Source organism: Mus pahari, chromosome 5 (genome assembly GCF_900095145.1).
Source record: "Mus pahari chromosome 5, PAHARI_EIJ_v1.1, whole genome shotgun sequence".
Classification (NCBI taxonomy): Eukaryota; Metazoa; Chordata; class Mammalia; order Rodentia; family Muridae; genus Mus; species Mus pahari.
The window spans coordinates 160,525,849-160,541,269 of record NC_034594.1 but is presented as its reverse complement, the minus strand read 5'-3'; the positions used below and the strand labels follow the sequence as shown (position 1 = coordinate 160,541,269).

General features: G+C 42.6%; 1 protein-coding gene across 1 annotated transcript in view; it reads right to left on the bottom strand.

Annotated features, from left to right (window-relative positions):
* Nucleotides 1-15,421, bottom strand: part of Ush2a (usherin) — a 678,886-nt gene that overhangs the window by 373,132 nt on the left and 290,333 nt on the right. The window contains exon 30 of the mRNA XM_021198607.1: nucleotides 860-973. Within this exon, the coding sequence (XP_021054266.1) occupies nucleotides 860-973 (114 nt within the window). The remainder of the gene's footprint in view (nucleotides 1-859; nucleotides 974-15,421) is intronic.

Here is a 15,421-nt window from a genome sequence, read left to right as displayed (position 1 = left end):
GAGAGAGAGAGAGAGAGAGAGAGAGAGAGAGAGAGAGAGAGAGAGAGAGAGAGAAGAGCTTGAAGACTAACTTTTGCTCTGAAGACTGAGCTTTCAAGTCTAAATGCCTTCCTTACTAGGCAGCATACAGGAGACAGCAGTAGGAAGCAACAGCTCCTTCAGCATTCTACTCTGAGAGCTTGTGTTTGTTGAGGAGGTTCATTTGGATGCTTGAGCAAAGCTTTTACTTTTGGAGTCCTGGGGTGTTCTCTCTTCCCCACCACCGCCCTCACCCATGTTTTCTGAAACATTAATTTAGACCAATAGTTTGCACATCCCAAGAACAACAGGAAAGAGACTCGAGTGGGAGGAGAGGAACAGGGATTAATCTTGCCTCGGTTGGCATGTGGAGGCTCTGTCTTTCCGAAGTCGTCGTTGCCCATGCTGCTGTTTAGCAGTTAAAAGAGACCATGGAAATCAACCGTTTGATTCTCAATTTCATACTGTGCCATACAATCAATTCTTTTTAGTCAGACTGTCTCTAGATTTACTTCTGAGCCATAGTAAAATGAGGAAGCTTTCATTAATCTTTCAGATGCTCCATATTAATGACAAGGCTCTTGCATGAACAATGTAACAGCAATTAAAAAGCCCATTAATCTGCATTACAGCTATTAAAGATGCATGTCATTAAAGGCTATGGAGTTTGATTCATTTTCGCACCCCCCCAAAAAATGGGAGCAATTATGGCCTGGCAATGCACTTTGTCATCAAATTAGGTCGGGGTTTTCCAGCAAATGGCCTCGCAGCATTTAGCTCTTCTCCTTTTTTATTATTCATGACTGAAATGTGGAAGTCAAGACCTTTGAAATTACTTTACCTTCTTGTGGAGTAGAGATGCTCAATGCCTGTGAGCTCTCAGTGCAGCCTGCCCGAGAACAAGCAGTCAGGGTTATGGTGTAGCTGTGGAAGGGATGGAGGCCTGTCAACACACCTAGGACAAACAGGCGACACAAAAGGATTATATGTTTGCCAGCTTCTATGTGAGAGAAAGGAGGAGACACAGAGAAAGAGAAAAAGGTACAAATATGGTCACACACACACACACACACACACACAAAGAGAGAGAGAGAGAGAGAGAGAGAGAGAGAGAGAGAGAGAGAGAGAGAGAGAAAATGCATAGCTTTCATTTTGTTTTGTTTTTGTCTTATTTACTGAGTGTTGAAGACAGTAACTCATGAGCAAAGACCTTCACTGCCAGGACATCTCTTACACAGTATTGGTGACTATGATACTGAACCCCCATTCCCACATAATGCTTCATTACAGGGCCTGAACCTCCCACAGAAACGAAAATGATTCAATTTGCAAGAATCTAGCACTTTTGGAACATATTTAACTAAGAAGCCCCATGCGCAGTTTGTTAGTACACTTCAGAAAATGCTCCTCCCAAGAGGGGTTCCATTATTTCAACGGTAGGATACGCGGAGACAAACTGCGTGGCAGGCAAAAAAAAAAAAAAAAAAAGTATGCAAATTCACACAACAGAACAATTAGTAAATTGGATAATTATGCTTTTCTACTTCTACTTGGGAAATTATTAGTTTATTTAATTAAGACACCTGTCTCAAATGGAAGCATTGCACAGGGAGGGACTGAATTAACCTGGTTTTGCAGGCGATGTGTTAAGACTTGTTCAGCAGTTGAAGGTTTTCATCATTCCGAAAACACCATTTGTTCACTGATACAACCAAGATGAAAGTCTTTACACAGTGAGTCTTAGGATTGAAGACACAACAAACCCATAGTTCATGCGTTTGTTCTGATTTCTCCCACTGAATGTTCTTAGGGCAATCTTTGATCCAAATTGTAAACCGTTATCACTCTCACAAAAAAGGTAGCCCAGTCTTTGTTATCCTTATTGACTAAGCATTCAGTAACCCCGAGAATACATTAGTTCTCCAAGGAGCAATATTGGTGAGAGATGTCACCCTTTTAAACTCTTTATTACCTGTGTGTATGTATTTGTGTGTGTGTGTGTGTGTGTGTGTGAGAGTGTGTGTGTTCGGTTGTATGTTCTTGTGTGTGTACATACTCATGTTCATATGTGTGTTTGTGTGTACTCATGTATGTGTGTGTATGTGTTTGTGTATGTGTTTGTATGTGTATATACATGCTTGTGAAAGCTGGAGGTCAATCTTGGCTGTCTTTTCCACTTGTCCGTATCTTGACTTTTGAGAAAAACCTTTTTCATTTACCTGGAGCTTGCCAATTAGGTTAGACACTATGAGCCTCAAAAGTCCTCCTGTCTCTGCCTTGCCTGCACTGGGATTACAAACATGCGTTACTGCTAAGTATCTCCCCAGCCCAACTCAAGCCCAGATTTCAACGGCTAGGCATGTGTCTTTGTCCTTCCCAACAGAGAGTTTAATGACTGGAAAGAGCAAGAAGAAGGAATGAACAAAGATGATGAGCTGTGGTTCCCTTTTGCATCTCATCCTCACGCACGGGCCTTAGTGCTTATTTCTAGTCTGCATTTCAGTTGCTACACAGATCCCTGCAGTGTATCTGTTGGGAAATACCCAATCATGTGGCACCCTCTATCAGTTTGTGGCCAAAAGCAGCAAGACAGTAAGCTAGCATACCCACACATGCACGTGCACACGCTCACACACACGCGCGCGCACACACACACACACACACACACACACTCTACATGTTGGCGTCTTTCCAATTTTGAAACTACTTTGTGAGAGAACCTCTACTTTCCCTCCATCCTGCTGTTGGGACTGCCATTTGCTCTTGCATGTCCCAGTACCCATGACTTGTCTTCTGAGTTCCATATTTTCAGGAAGTTGCCTCTCATCCCACCTGAGCTAATGCAATCACACAGTCACCCTTATCATATAGCAAGAGGCTACACAGCAAATTAGGCTGGGGTACCTGATGAATTCCACAGGCCCAACCAGGCCTCAGTGCTTTAGTCTTATCATATCTACATGAATAATAATCTCTGTCTTGAAGGAGAGGCCCCAGGAGTGGTCTATATGGTGTAATAGTGTAGTATTTACCTCAAAAGTTTACTAATGAGATTTATCAGTCCAGGCACACGGAGGCCCCAGTATAGCTTTGTGTGCAGAGAATGCTAGTGTAGAATAGTTTTAGTCTAACTCAGCTCCTGCCTCCATTACCTCTGAATGACTTCAGTCTTTCACAGATAAGTCATTGTGTCTTAAATCTAAAACCAAGGAAGCCAGGTTCATTCACTCTCTGTACGTACTGGACGTGGGATCTCTCTGCATCCCTGGTGTCATTGGATTTCCCTGAGCTGTTTAATTTCTGACAGTTTGTTTTGTTCCTTGATTGACTCTGATTCCTCCAAGGACACTTTTCAGGGCCTACTGCTATACCAGACTGGCTCTTCAAGTCTTTTTCTTTTTCTGGATTTTGCTAATCTGTCAAGCTTCATCATATGGGGAGCCCCAAAAATCTCTGCAGACTTCTCATTGACCCAGGGTTCTGGTCCTGTTTTCCCACCTGCAGGGTGAGCATCCCCACCTGTCTTCCTAAAGGCATGTGCCACTCGATCTGCCTCCATCCACAGGCAACACGGTTTCTGCATTGCTTTTACTTTGCAGCCCTTGGGATGGGACTTGGGATATAAGCACATTATGTAATTGTTATATCACAGACTTATGCCTCTGGCTCTTTATTTCCCTATTTTTAATGTTTTTTTTAATTATGGATATGCATGTTTCCACACGGGGTTATGTTTATATGTGTGCAGGAGCCAGTGGATACCAGAAGAAGGCACTGGAGCCTTTGAAGTTGGCGTTAAAGGCTGTTGGGAGCCATCTAACATGGGTGCTGGGAATTTAACTAGGTTCCTCTGAAAGAGAAGTGGTTGGTCTTAACCACTGATCCACATCTCCATTCCACCCTTTACATGTGTATGCATGAATGCAAGCACCTGTATGTCTGTGAGTGCGTGGAGGCCAGAAGTCACATCAAGTGTCTATCATTTTTCACCTAATCGACTGAATCAACGTCTCTTACTTGTACTATAAGATTGAGGACTCTGCTAGGCTAGTTAACCAGATTGCCCTTCAGGATCACATTCTCACCTCCTGACCACTGGGATCACACACAAATGGACTGCTACACCTTTCTGACATTAATCTGGGTTCAGTGTGTTTAAACTCAGGTCCTCATACTTGTGTAGTAAGTTCATTACCCACTGAGTCATCTCCCCATCTCCCTAGCTTCTATTTTTCTATTTTTTAGTACTAATATCATGATACACAAATTCTAGTGTCAAATGAAATCATCACCATACACGTGTCTTGGCAATTCAAACTTTAGGATATTTTTTACTCATCTTTCTTGTTGAGAAGTGAAGCTCTACTGTGTCTAAAACTACTACTGCTTGCATGGCTGAATTCAAATAATACCAATGGGAAGTAAGACAGATTCCAGAGAATGACACTTGTATTTCCACCATGAGCAAGGTATGCTGGGATATAAAGCTCATGTGTGATCATCACATGACAGAAGCAATCTCTCTTAGATGGACATCATTCGTGCAGGTATAGCAATATTGACTAAGAAAAGATACAAGTTTGCATCCTCGTTGATAATATACCATGCTTTATCTCTATTAGTAGTTAAGGTACCATCATCACAGAGAATCACAGATGCCTGCCCTTATACAAAATCCTTACTAGAGATATTATTTCTCCTTAAATCACAGCCAAAGTGCCATGGTGGGACTTCAGCCATTCTATCAGCATCTCAGGAAAGGTTTACATAGTCGGGGAGGATCACATGAAAGCCTGTCATGTCACTAAGTGAGCTTCAGTGTTTCTGCTAGGACTAGCTTGTTTCCAGGTAGTAAATCTCTTTACATATATGTTATTATAGTTCCATTCTGTTGCTGTGATCCAAAGCTTGTCACAGGAAGAAGGATTTATTTCAACACACAGGTCACAATCTATCATTGACAGAAGACAGGACAGAAACTCAAGGCAAAAGTTGTAGAAGAAAGCAAACTACATGCTGGATCATGCAGGTAGATGATTGACTAGCTTTCTTCTACAGGCAAAGGCCCTCTGCCTAGGGAATGATGTTGCCCACAGTGGGCTAGATCCTCATATATTAATATATCAATTAACAACCAAGACCGCCCCAATCAGACTTGCCCACAGGCCAAACTGACTTAGGTAATTCCTCCCTCAAGGATTTCCTCTCAGAAGACTGTAAGTTCAGACAAGTTGACAAGGCTAAGCAGAACATACATGTACCACAAGATTGTTCCCTTAAGCTTTCTCTTTACTTAAGGAGTTCATCACACAGCAGTGTAGTTTCCCTAAAGTCATTAAAGTATGCAGACATGAGAATGTATAAGATGCACACTCTATTCCAAGGTTACAGGAAACCTATTTAATTAAAGAAATCTTTGAACGATGGTCATTTTAACCTCTTAGTAAAATACTTTTTCCAGCTTTCTGCTTTGGAAGAGAGGTTTACCAAATTGTGTTATATTTCCTAGAAAAGTTTAGAGACCTTAAAGGACCATGAAGAGAAACTAGATCATTCTTTTGGCCATTTATCAAAGAATTTTCCTTTCCTTTTTAAGGCAGGTGAGAAATTAATAAATACCAAGAAAGGAAGACACAGACCAGAGAATAGGGAGCAAAGGCACAGAGGAGAAGAGAGCTGAATTTTGGGGGTTTGCCAGCTTTGGATCCCTAGTGGAAAGTTTGCATGACTTCTACATCACACTTTTAAAAAAGGCGTTACCCTTTTCTAGGTTGGAGTGGTGAATCTTCCCTAGCTCCAAGGGGGATTTGCCCATTACATTGCATCTCTGAGATGTCTTGCCAAAGTGCCTAAATAACTTTCAGACTAAAAACTTCAGAAAGAGACCTAGGGTGACCATTCCGTGCTTTCTCCTTTCTTGACTGGCCACCAGTAAGCATGGGTCATGGAGAAGAACTGGCTGTGCATGTTGCCGTCCTCTAGTCTGGGACACATACTTGATTCCCTTTGCTCCAGTGTTGAGAACATTCCCAGATGGATTAGAGTTGATGCCTAGAAATAGTTGTGCGATTGACAAAGGAGGCAGCATAGCTTCTCTATGACCCTAAGCTAGTAGCTCATCCCTGATCCTTAAACGAATCCCTAGAAGTCTTGCTTTGAGTGCCAAGGTAAACACTTAGATTGTATTGTCTCCAGAGAAAAACATAGTGCTATCCTGAGAATTTATCATCAGAAATTATTAATCGATGCTTTGCCTTTTGACCTCTAACAAAGGTGATTGAGAAGATAACTTATTTTTATAAGGCTATCAGAACTACAATGATGGTAGCCAGGCACTGATGCACCCAAGGTGTCTGCAGCAGGCTATATGCAGGGAGGCATTTGCATGATCTGCACCTGTGAGTCTAAGTTGCCAGGGGTACTGGTTTCATTTCTTTTGCTATGACGGCACACTCTGACCAAAAGCAAGTTAGGGGCAGGATGGTTTTATTTGGCTTCCACTTTGAGGTCACAGTCCATCATTAAGAAAAGTCAATGGTTGAACTCAAGACAAGAACTTGAAGGCAGACCTGTTTACTATTCTATCCAACATGCTATTCTATACAGACCTCCAACCTAACTCACATCTTGGCCAAAGAACTACAGCATGTCCCAGATAGAATGCTCTTTGCTAGCTGGTTTGCAGGCCAGCTTATACTTTGCTAGAATTCTTGTATAATTCATGACTACCTGCCTAGGACTACTACTCATAGTAGGCCCAGCTGTCCTATATCGCAAACTGATTTAGAAAGTTCCTTAGTTGAGACTATTCTACCAGATAAATCTAGGCTGTTCTGTTGATAGTTAAATCCTACCAGAATAGGAGGCCTTTAAGCAAAGGGAAATTTATAAGGGACAATTACAGAAATTTGCTTGAATGTCATAATTTGAAAAAATATGGAATAATACAGAGAAGACAGATTTAAAAAGATTCTAGAGAAAACAAATGTGTCCACAGAGAACTAAAATAGCTCTCTATAAAGACAAAGAAGTAGATGCCAACACTGTGAACTTTAAGTGGGTTGGGGTGGATGCCCTTGTGGGGGACAACCCTGAGAACTCCTTTCAATTTGAGAGTATCCCATTCATCAGGCAGGCAAGTGACCTCTCAAACTTCCTTTTAACCACAAAACTCCGTGAAGTCAGAAAATGGCCCCAACCATGTCAGAAAGCCTGCCAGTCTTTCTTGATAATGGAAGAAGGCACACTGAAATAGCATTCAATAAGCATAAAGCAAGCATTATCGATGTCTTAAAAGTGTGAGTGGCCCACGAAGCTGGAGAGCGTCAGTGTGTGGACCTGAATTGCTAGCCCCAGCAGGGCCCCGACTCTCACCCTAAGCGATAATGCATTGTGCATTAATGCCTGGCATTGAGATGTCCTGACAAACCACACCAGGGGAGTTTCAAGTCAAGTATGGTCTCCGCAAAGCCCAAGCTAAGGATGGGACAGGGGCTTTATTTAAGGGAAGGAATCTGTCCAGGTAGGGAGGGATTTAAGACCCCCTCTGTATAAGGCTCCAAATACTTTCTCTGGAGAGACTGACCTAGAAGAGCTCATGTACAGAGAAGCTGCTATGTAAATGTCCCTCATAGTGACTCCCAGGTCAGTGACTGCAGAGACCCTGTCAATCCACTGCTTCACAAGGCTCCTGATGCTCTCAGCATCCTTCATGATGATGCTACTGCTGGTGGCCACACAAGCATGAGAACCCGAGTTCAAAGCCCAGCACTCCTTCAGGGACCAGGAACCTCAAATAGGCCAACTCAAGACCAAATCAGGTGTAAGGCAGACCTGGTCATTGTGGAGCTGGGGAGGTGGTGACCAGTGAGTCCTAGGGGCTCGTTGCTTAGCCAGTGGAGCCTGCTTGCTAACTCCAGGACAGTTAGAGCTACTGTGTTAACACAGACAGTACCTGAGGAAGGACAGGAGAGGTAGTCCTCTGGCCTGCACATACACATTGTACTCATACACACACACACACACACACACACACACACACACACGCATGCACACGCATGCACACGCATACACACACACACATACACACACATGCACACTCATACACACAAACGCACATACACAAATGCACACACACACATACACACACACNCACACGCACACACACACACTGTTTAATAAAAGATCCTTGGTTCACTGAGCCAGTGAAGACTCTGCTCATCACTAATGCGCCCCGGACAGTATCTTTTGACTGACAGATGGGTATCTCCAGCACTAGTTTGATATCACCAACATCTTTCTTTCCTTCCCTCTCACCTCAAATTCTGAAGGAGGCAGAGAGGAATATGAACAGTTGGAGGCAGCCTGACTCCCTAGGAGAAAATTCTTGTGGGGCTGACATTAGCTATACGGGCTGCTGTACCACTCACGGAGCCCAAGCACGGAGAGGCAGGAGAACAGAGGAGGTGGCTTTGCCACTGAGATTTTATGGTTAACTCTTGTGACTAAAAGTCTTCAGGTACAAATGCTCTGCCAGCAAACAAATTTGAAACCAAAGCAAGATGGCAGCATCCTGGAGAAGGCCCGTGCTTCTATTTCCGTTCTTCAGCTGACTCCTCTCCCTCCCCCACCCACCCCCAGCTGCCAAGCTAGGTGTTTGGCGAGCATCCACTGTAATCTGTTCTCCTTCATTATGCTAATCTGTGGGCGGAAAGATTTCTGTCATCTTCGAATGGCTTGTACAGCAACGGTAAACACCTTGGCCTGTCTGTAATTGGACAGGTGTCTGCACTGATGTCACCCAGCTTTTAATTCAATTAAAGACCTGGCTGCTCTGCTCTCATTACCCACTCATTTCCGTTGCACTTTTAGTCTGGTGGCTGAAATCTGTGCGTGGCATTGTCTACCCCCGAGTCGAAAGCCAGCGGACTTTCTGCAAAGATCATGCTTCGGGGGAGGTGTTTGTGTGTTAGGGGAGATAGAATGATACGGAGAATTTATTCATTCTCTTTATCTCTGCATCTGTCTCTGTGTCTGTCTCTGTCTGTCTCTGACTCTGTGTGTCTCTCTGTGTCTCTGTGTCTCTGTATCTCTGCCTCTACCTCTGTCTCTCTGTCTCTCTCTGTCTCTCTCTCTGTGTCTCTACCTCTATCTCTGTCTCTGTGTCTCTGTCTGTTTCTGTCTGTCTCTGTCTCTCTGTGTCTCTGTCTCTACTTCTGTCTCTCTGTCTCTTTGTCTCTGTCTCTGTCTCTGTCTGTGAGTGTGTCTCTGTCTCTGTGTCTCTGTCTGTCTGTCTCTGTCTGTCTTTCTCTGTCTTTGTCTCTCTCTGTCTCTCTGTCTTTGTCAAACTGTCTCTTTCTCTGCTTCTCTCTCTCTCTCTCTCTCTCTCTCTCGTCTTCTCTTTACTGGCCATAATGCGTTGTGGACACATCCCCAGCCATGCTGTCTCTCACTTCCTTTCCCCGGGGCTTTCTTCCTTCTCCCGAGAACCCAGCCAAGTGCCATTCTCTGATTTATTTGCTGGCATCTCACATTTGGATCAAGAATGCGAGGGTGGGTCAGAGCAAGGCACTTATTAAGAGGCCATCTGGTAAGGGACACCACGTAGGCTGAATGGCTCATCGCTGGGGACAGAATGGAAGAGCCTGGGAAGAGGAGAAGACAAGGGGACAGCTTTTGCCTTAAGATCTCTGCCATGGTGCTGATAAATTATAATTCTCACGTTGTGTATCCAAGCCAGTCCAGTGGGTGGATTGGCGGGAGCAAATCAATCCAGCTTGCCATATTTTCCACACAGGCCCCCTTGGAAACAAACTTCTAACACAGACATTTGAACATATTGACCCCAAGAAACTGTTTAAGGATGTTAAGTATGAGTGAAAATTGAATTGTCTAGAAGAGGTATCTGGGACTCTCCAGAGACACTCTACTTTGTCTTGTTCCTAGCATGCAGGATGCCTGGGCTTCTGCTACTGTGGTTTCAGTAGCGTTTTAAATATCAATAAGCTGATGAGAACACTGGGCTATTGAATGCACAGCTTTAAATGGGACATTTGCATCACCTCTTCCAAGGCTCAGGGAATTTAGTTGAAAAAGCCATTATTATATGCAGTTAGTACAGGCTAATAAAACATAAAAATAAGATCATCTAGTATTTATAAAATAAAGCCAGCCTTCAATTTGCTTGAACTGTGGAGGATCCTTGGCATTGCTCTTACCTAAGCCAGTGCTTTGGAAGTGTTAAGTCCAGTGTTTTTAATATTCAATCTCTTTCAAATGAACTTTGTGGCCTAGTTTAGAACTCCTACTGGGAAGCACAGGAGACTGCACACCTTGGATCCAAGACCGTGCAGATTTTGATGTTTCCAAGCAGGAAGAATAACTATTTCCTTTATAAAATATAGGGCTTAATCCCAGACTTAGAAAATGGTTTAAGCAGCGATTTGAATTGACCTCAAAGCAATACCCATGAAGCTTCTCTCAGCAAGCTCACAGAGAACATCAAATTTTAAATCAATGCCTGCTTCTCCGTACGAGCCACAGAGTCTCTGTCATCTTAATTATAAGGAAGTTTGAAGCCACAGGCTTGTGTTAACTCCTTAACTTACATAATGGACAGGTGCTGACCTCAGTGGAATGCCCCAAGAAATAATGGACATGACTCAGCCGGAAGGCATGGGGCAGGAGGGAGCTGAAGGAAAGCCATTTCTGCTGACCACTGTCCCATGAGCTGGTTCAAAGTCTGACGGAGTCACCTGTTTCTCAGAAGGGCTGCGGGTATGCAGAGAAACATAAACTGCTCTTAAGCCAAGGGCACACCCTGTCTTCTGAACCTTTGGCGTTCCCACATGACCTGAGTCTGTCCTATATGGTGGAAAAGCAAGGTCATTAAAAACAACACTGCACTTTTAATAGCGAATACTTCATTAAAATGAACCTTAAAATGTGTTCGGAGATTCATCCTTACTGCAACAATTTGTCTACAAAGGGTGATTTGTCTTTCAAATCAGCTGGCAATACTTCTTAAAGAAGACAACTGACTCAGAAATGTGTGTGTGTGTGTGTGTGTGTGTGTGTGTGTGTGTGTACGTGCGTGCATCACCTGTGTGTATCTTTCTGCATCAATCCAAATATAATACAGTTATAAAAGGATAGAGGAGTAGAAAGAGATATTTTGGGGGAACTTCCTTTTCTTTATCAAATATGATTGATAACCCTAATGTACTTTTATAGAGTATTATGATCATACAGGCATACCTTACTGCTGATCACTGGACAGCAGAATTTAAATATTATCCTCACTTTTAACCATGGTATGTGTTACACCAAAACTGAAATCCAAATGCTTAAAGCAAAAAAATTCATACTTGGCAGGCTCAAATGAATTACTTGTTTAAACAAAAATAAACAGAAAACTAAAAAGCAGACAGCCTCACAGAATCTCCTCAGCGAGTAAGTCACCCAGGCACATTACATATTCTAGGGAAACAGACCAAGCTCTTAACTCATCAGCACTGCCCAGCCTAATGCAATTCTTCTGCATTAGCGAAGCAGGGACATTACATCACTTCTATTTTTACAATTTCTGTCATAGGGCTGTATTTTTGTCCTGTGCAAATCTTCAGACCAATTTCTTTCAAGATTTACATTTAAAGAAATAGTTTGTAATAAACCACAAATAAATTTATGGAGTACTATAAAGCTGGCACAGTCTTTCTCAAAATTCATCTGTGAATAATCCCAGTGAAATGAATTCCTTTTTTCATTTCTTCCCCCATTTGCTGATGGTGGCAGAGACCACTAGTTGACCTCTTAGTATATATTATACACCTTTTCCTCAAAAAAACTCAAAGGCTTCCTTCCTGCTAGATAAATGGCTACCTGGAGTAAGGGCAGCAGTCCCAGCAGTCCACACAACCATGTTACTAAATTTAGATCACAATGCTCACCCATGGTAGACTAGTTCTTAAAAATACCACTTTAACATGAATATGTGGATCATTCCCTAACTGTTCTAAGTTGAGTGGAATCACATAGGTGAGGTGAAGCCCGGGCAACCATTTTGGAACATGAAGCCAAAGTCTTGACCCCAAAGAAGATAGTGAGTGTTGGTGGACTATGACAGCTCCCTCCACAGTGACAGAGGGTGGACATCTAACTCCAGAAGAGGCCTTCATTTCTCTGAGTTCTCGATTTTTCAAGTGAAATTGATTGAAAATGATAGATTACCCCTCAGCTATTCTCCACAAAACTGTTCTTCTCCTTAGTGTCTCACGGTCTTTGGCTGCATCCTGCCAGTCTAGCCTAGAACACACCAGATCATTTATTGTTTGAAAATTAGTCTATGAAATAACGGATCTCATCAAGGCATTTCCCCACAGACTTAGATACTTTTACCATCCTCGCCTCCAGCACCCTCTCATTCCCCCCCTCTCTGAGCAGGCCCTCTTTCTCTCCAAAATACACTTTCTACTTGCACTCTTCTTTGTGAACAGAACTCTGTTGTGTGCATGTGCCTCAGTTCTTATGAATTCCTCTGCTGAAGGACATCTAAGCTGCTCTGTACCTTGGCTCTAGTGAGTAGTGCCATGGTTAACATGGATGTGCATGTATTTGTGATGTGACAAGTCCTTAGGGCACATGCCAGGAGGATATAGATGGTCTACATGAAGGAGCTGGTCATTCTGTTTTCTTTATTGATGGTTGTTTCTAAGGAAGCTCTGCAGTGAGTTCATAGTGGCTGTACCAGCTTTTTCCCCCAGTATCAGAGTACATAGGCTGCTTCTTCTTCCATATCCTCTCTGGCATTTACTGTTTCTTTCTCTCTCTTCCTCCTCTCTCCTCTTCTCTCTTCTCTCTCTTCTCTCTTCTCTCTTCTCTCTTCTCTCTCTTCTCTCTTCTCTCTTCTCTCTTCTCTCTCCTCCTCTCTCCTCTCTCTCCTCTCTCTCTCTCTCTCTCTCTCTCTCTCTCTCTCTCTCTCTCCTCTCTCAGTACAACAGCCATAGCCATTCTGGCAAGAGTGAGTTGGAATGTCAAATCAATCTTAGCTGGCATTTCTCCATATCTGAAGATTTCCCCACATTTTTATTGGCCATTTTATATGTCTTTTTAAAAAAATTCTCTGTTGAATTCATGTGCTCATTTATTGATTGGATGATCTATTTTTTAATTATTTATTTTAATTATTCATATATCCCAGGTACTGGTCCCTGATAGATTTAAAATCAATGAGCATTTGTCTGTTTTCTATGCATGTCATCATAATACTGTAGTGCAATTGTGTGATTTGTGTATTTCATTATGAAGTAAAAATTTTGAAGCCAATCTTTAGAACCTTCCCTTCTATTATTATTATTATTATTATTATTATTATTATTATTATCATTATTATTATTTGCCATGGAGAAAATATGAATTAAACTCTAAGTATCTGTTCAAACCAGGACTAGCTCTGTATGTGATTTCATAATAAAGTTCTTGAGAACAATAACTATGTTCAAACTCTACTAAGAAAGAGTAGTTCAAGCCTTAGCACTACTAAGCCTGATGCAATATATAATATTAACCTCATATTAACTAAGGGTTAGTAGCAGACACTCCATAATTTATCCATATAAAAATTATTACACAAGACCTAAAATTGAGTGTATAATGCAGTGCTCAGTGCTCTCTCTTGAAGAGCTTATCATGTAATGAGGAAATAAGATCCATGGATGTGGGCCTGTGTACCAGAGACTTTCCACAGAGATCTCTGGCCTGGTCTGGCTCGAGAGTTCTGGCAAAGGGAAGCAAGTGTGCAAGTGCGGGCAGGGAGTGGAGGTCACTTCTGCCCTTCTCCTGCTGTGATTGGCTCCACCTCTGGACTTTCAGGTTACTTGGCTACTCCATGCAGCCCTGCATTGAGTCAGGTCAAGCTGGGCTGACTAAAGGCCCCCTAGCCAGTGAGGAGTGTGGCGGAGCTTCAGACTGCATATCAGGAGGGCAGACCTCTTCCCAAGTGTCACAGCTCTTAGGACGGAAGGCTCTGACAGTGGAGTAGTTCTCACACACCTTTTATTCCCTGGATAAGATTTATATACAGTTTTGGGGATAATTCAAGGTTTGACAGCAGGTATGTCTCATTGGCTTGGACTGAGAGCTTGGGGAAACCTTATTTGCATGTGGGAGGGCTTGGTGCAGCTACTGTGTGATTGATGTAGCATACCTCTCTGCAGGGGGGTTGTGGGAGGCTGTAGCTATGTGACAAGAGCCAGGTGACCAGGAGACATGGCTGAACTCCTTCTGTCCCATGCAAGTGGAAGTCACTACCCACAGGGGCTCCGGGGTTCCACAGCCCACCACTCCACACATGTACAGAGAGTGGCCATGTAGAAACCATAGCATAAACATCTGCAGTTGAATAGGGGGAAAAATCACATCATATTGAACTAGAGAGATCCAACATAACTTCTCAGGTAAATATAATGTATATTGTTTGAAATTTAAATATAGAATATACACAGGCTCACATTTACATAGATCCACTGCAGTGGTTTCAATATGAATGCCCTCCAATAGGCTCATATATTTAGACGTTTCATTATTAGGGTGGGGCACTATTAGGGTGTGTAGTATTGTTGAAGGAAGTGTGTTATTGGGGGTGAGCTTTGAGGTTTCACATGCCTAAGCAAGGCCTAGTGTATTTCCCTCTTCCTGTTGTCTGCCAATTCAGAGATGGAACACACGAGGCTTTTTCTCCAATACCAAGTCTGCCTGAATGATGACATGTTTCCTACCATGATGATAATGGACGAAACCTCTGAACTTGTTAGTCAGTCCCAAGTGACTGGTTTGTTTTATGAGAGTTGCCATGGACACAGTGACTCTTAATAGCAATAGAAACCCTAAGATACCCACTTATACAGTATCTTATACAGTATAGAGTAAAGTCTACTTGATAAAATGATAGTTGGATTTAAGTCCAAGTCAGTCCCAAAACAGGAGTAACATGATTTAAAGCCTGCCCACTATACTGTTATTCAAGTACAGGATGTCTGGTTTGGGGTATGTATCCAACCCTTCCTCACTCTGTGATTCTTCAGGGCCCTTTAACCTTTCATTTTCTTTGAAGGTATCCTACTAGTAAGTTTTCCTTTTTTATCAGTAGATGGGAAGCCCCAAAAGTGCTCACCCATTCTTTCTGGTTAACAGGAAGGGACAGTTTCAGGAGTGGACACCATCCTTTGCCTATGGCTTTACTTTATGTGCCTTTTCCAAATTCAAAGTGCACAGTCAAAAATCTGTGCTTTCAGAATGTGTGGGTAAAACATTACTTAGCCAGCCAATCACCACTTGCCTGAATTTGCTCTGAAGCTAATGGGCATTATAAACTTTAGATTTATTTTCTTCATTTTCTTTTTTTTTT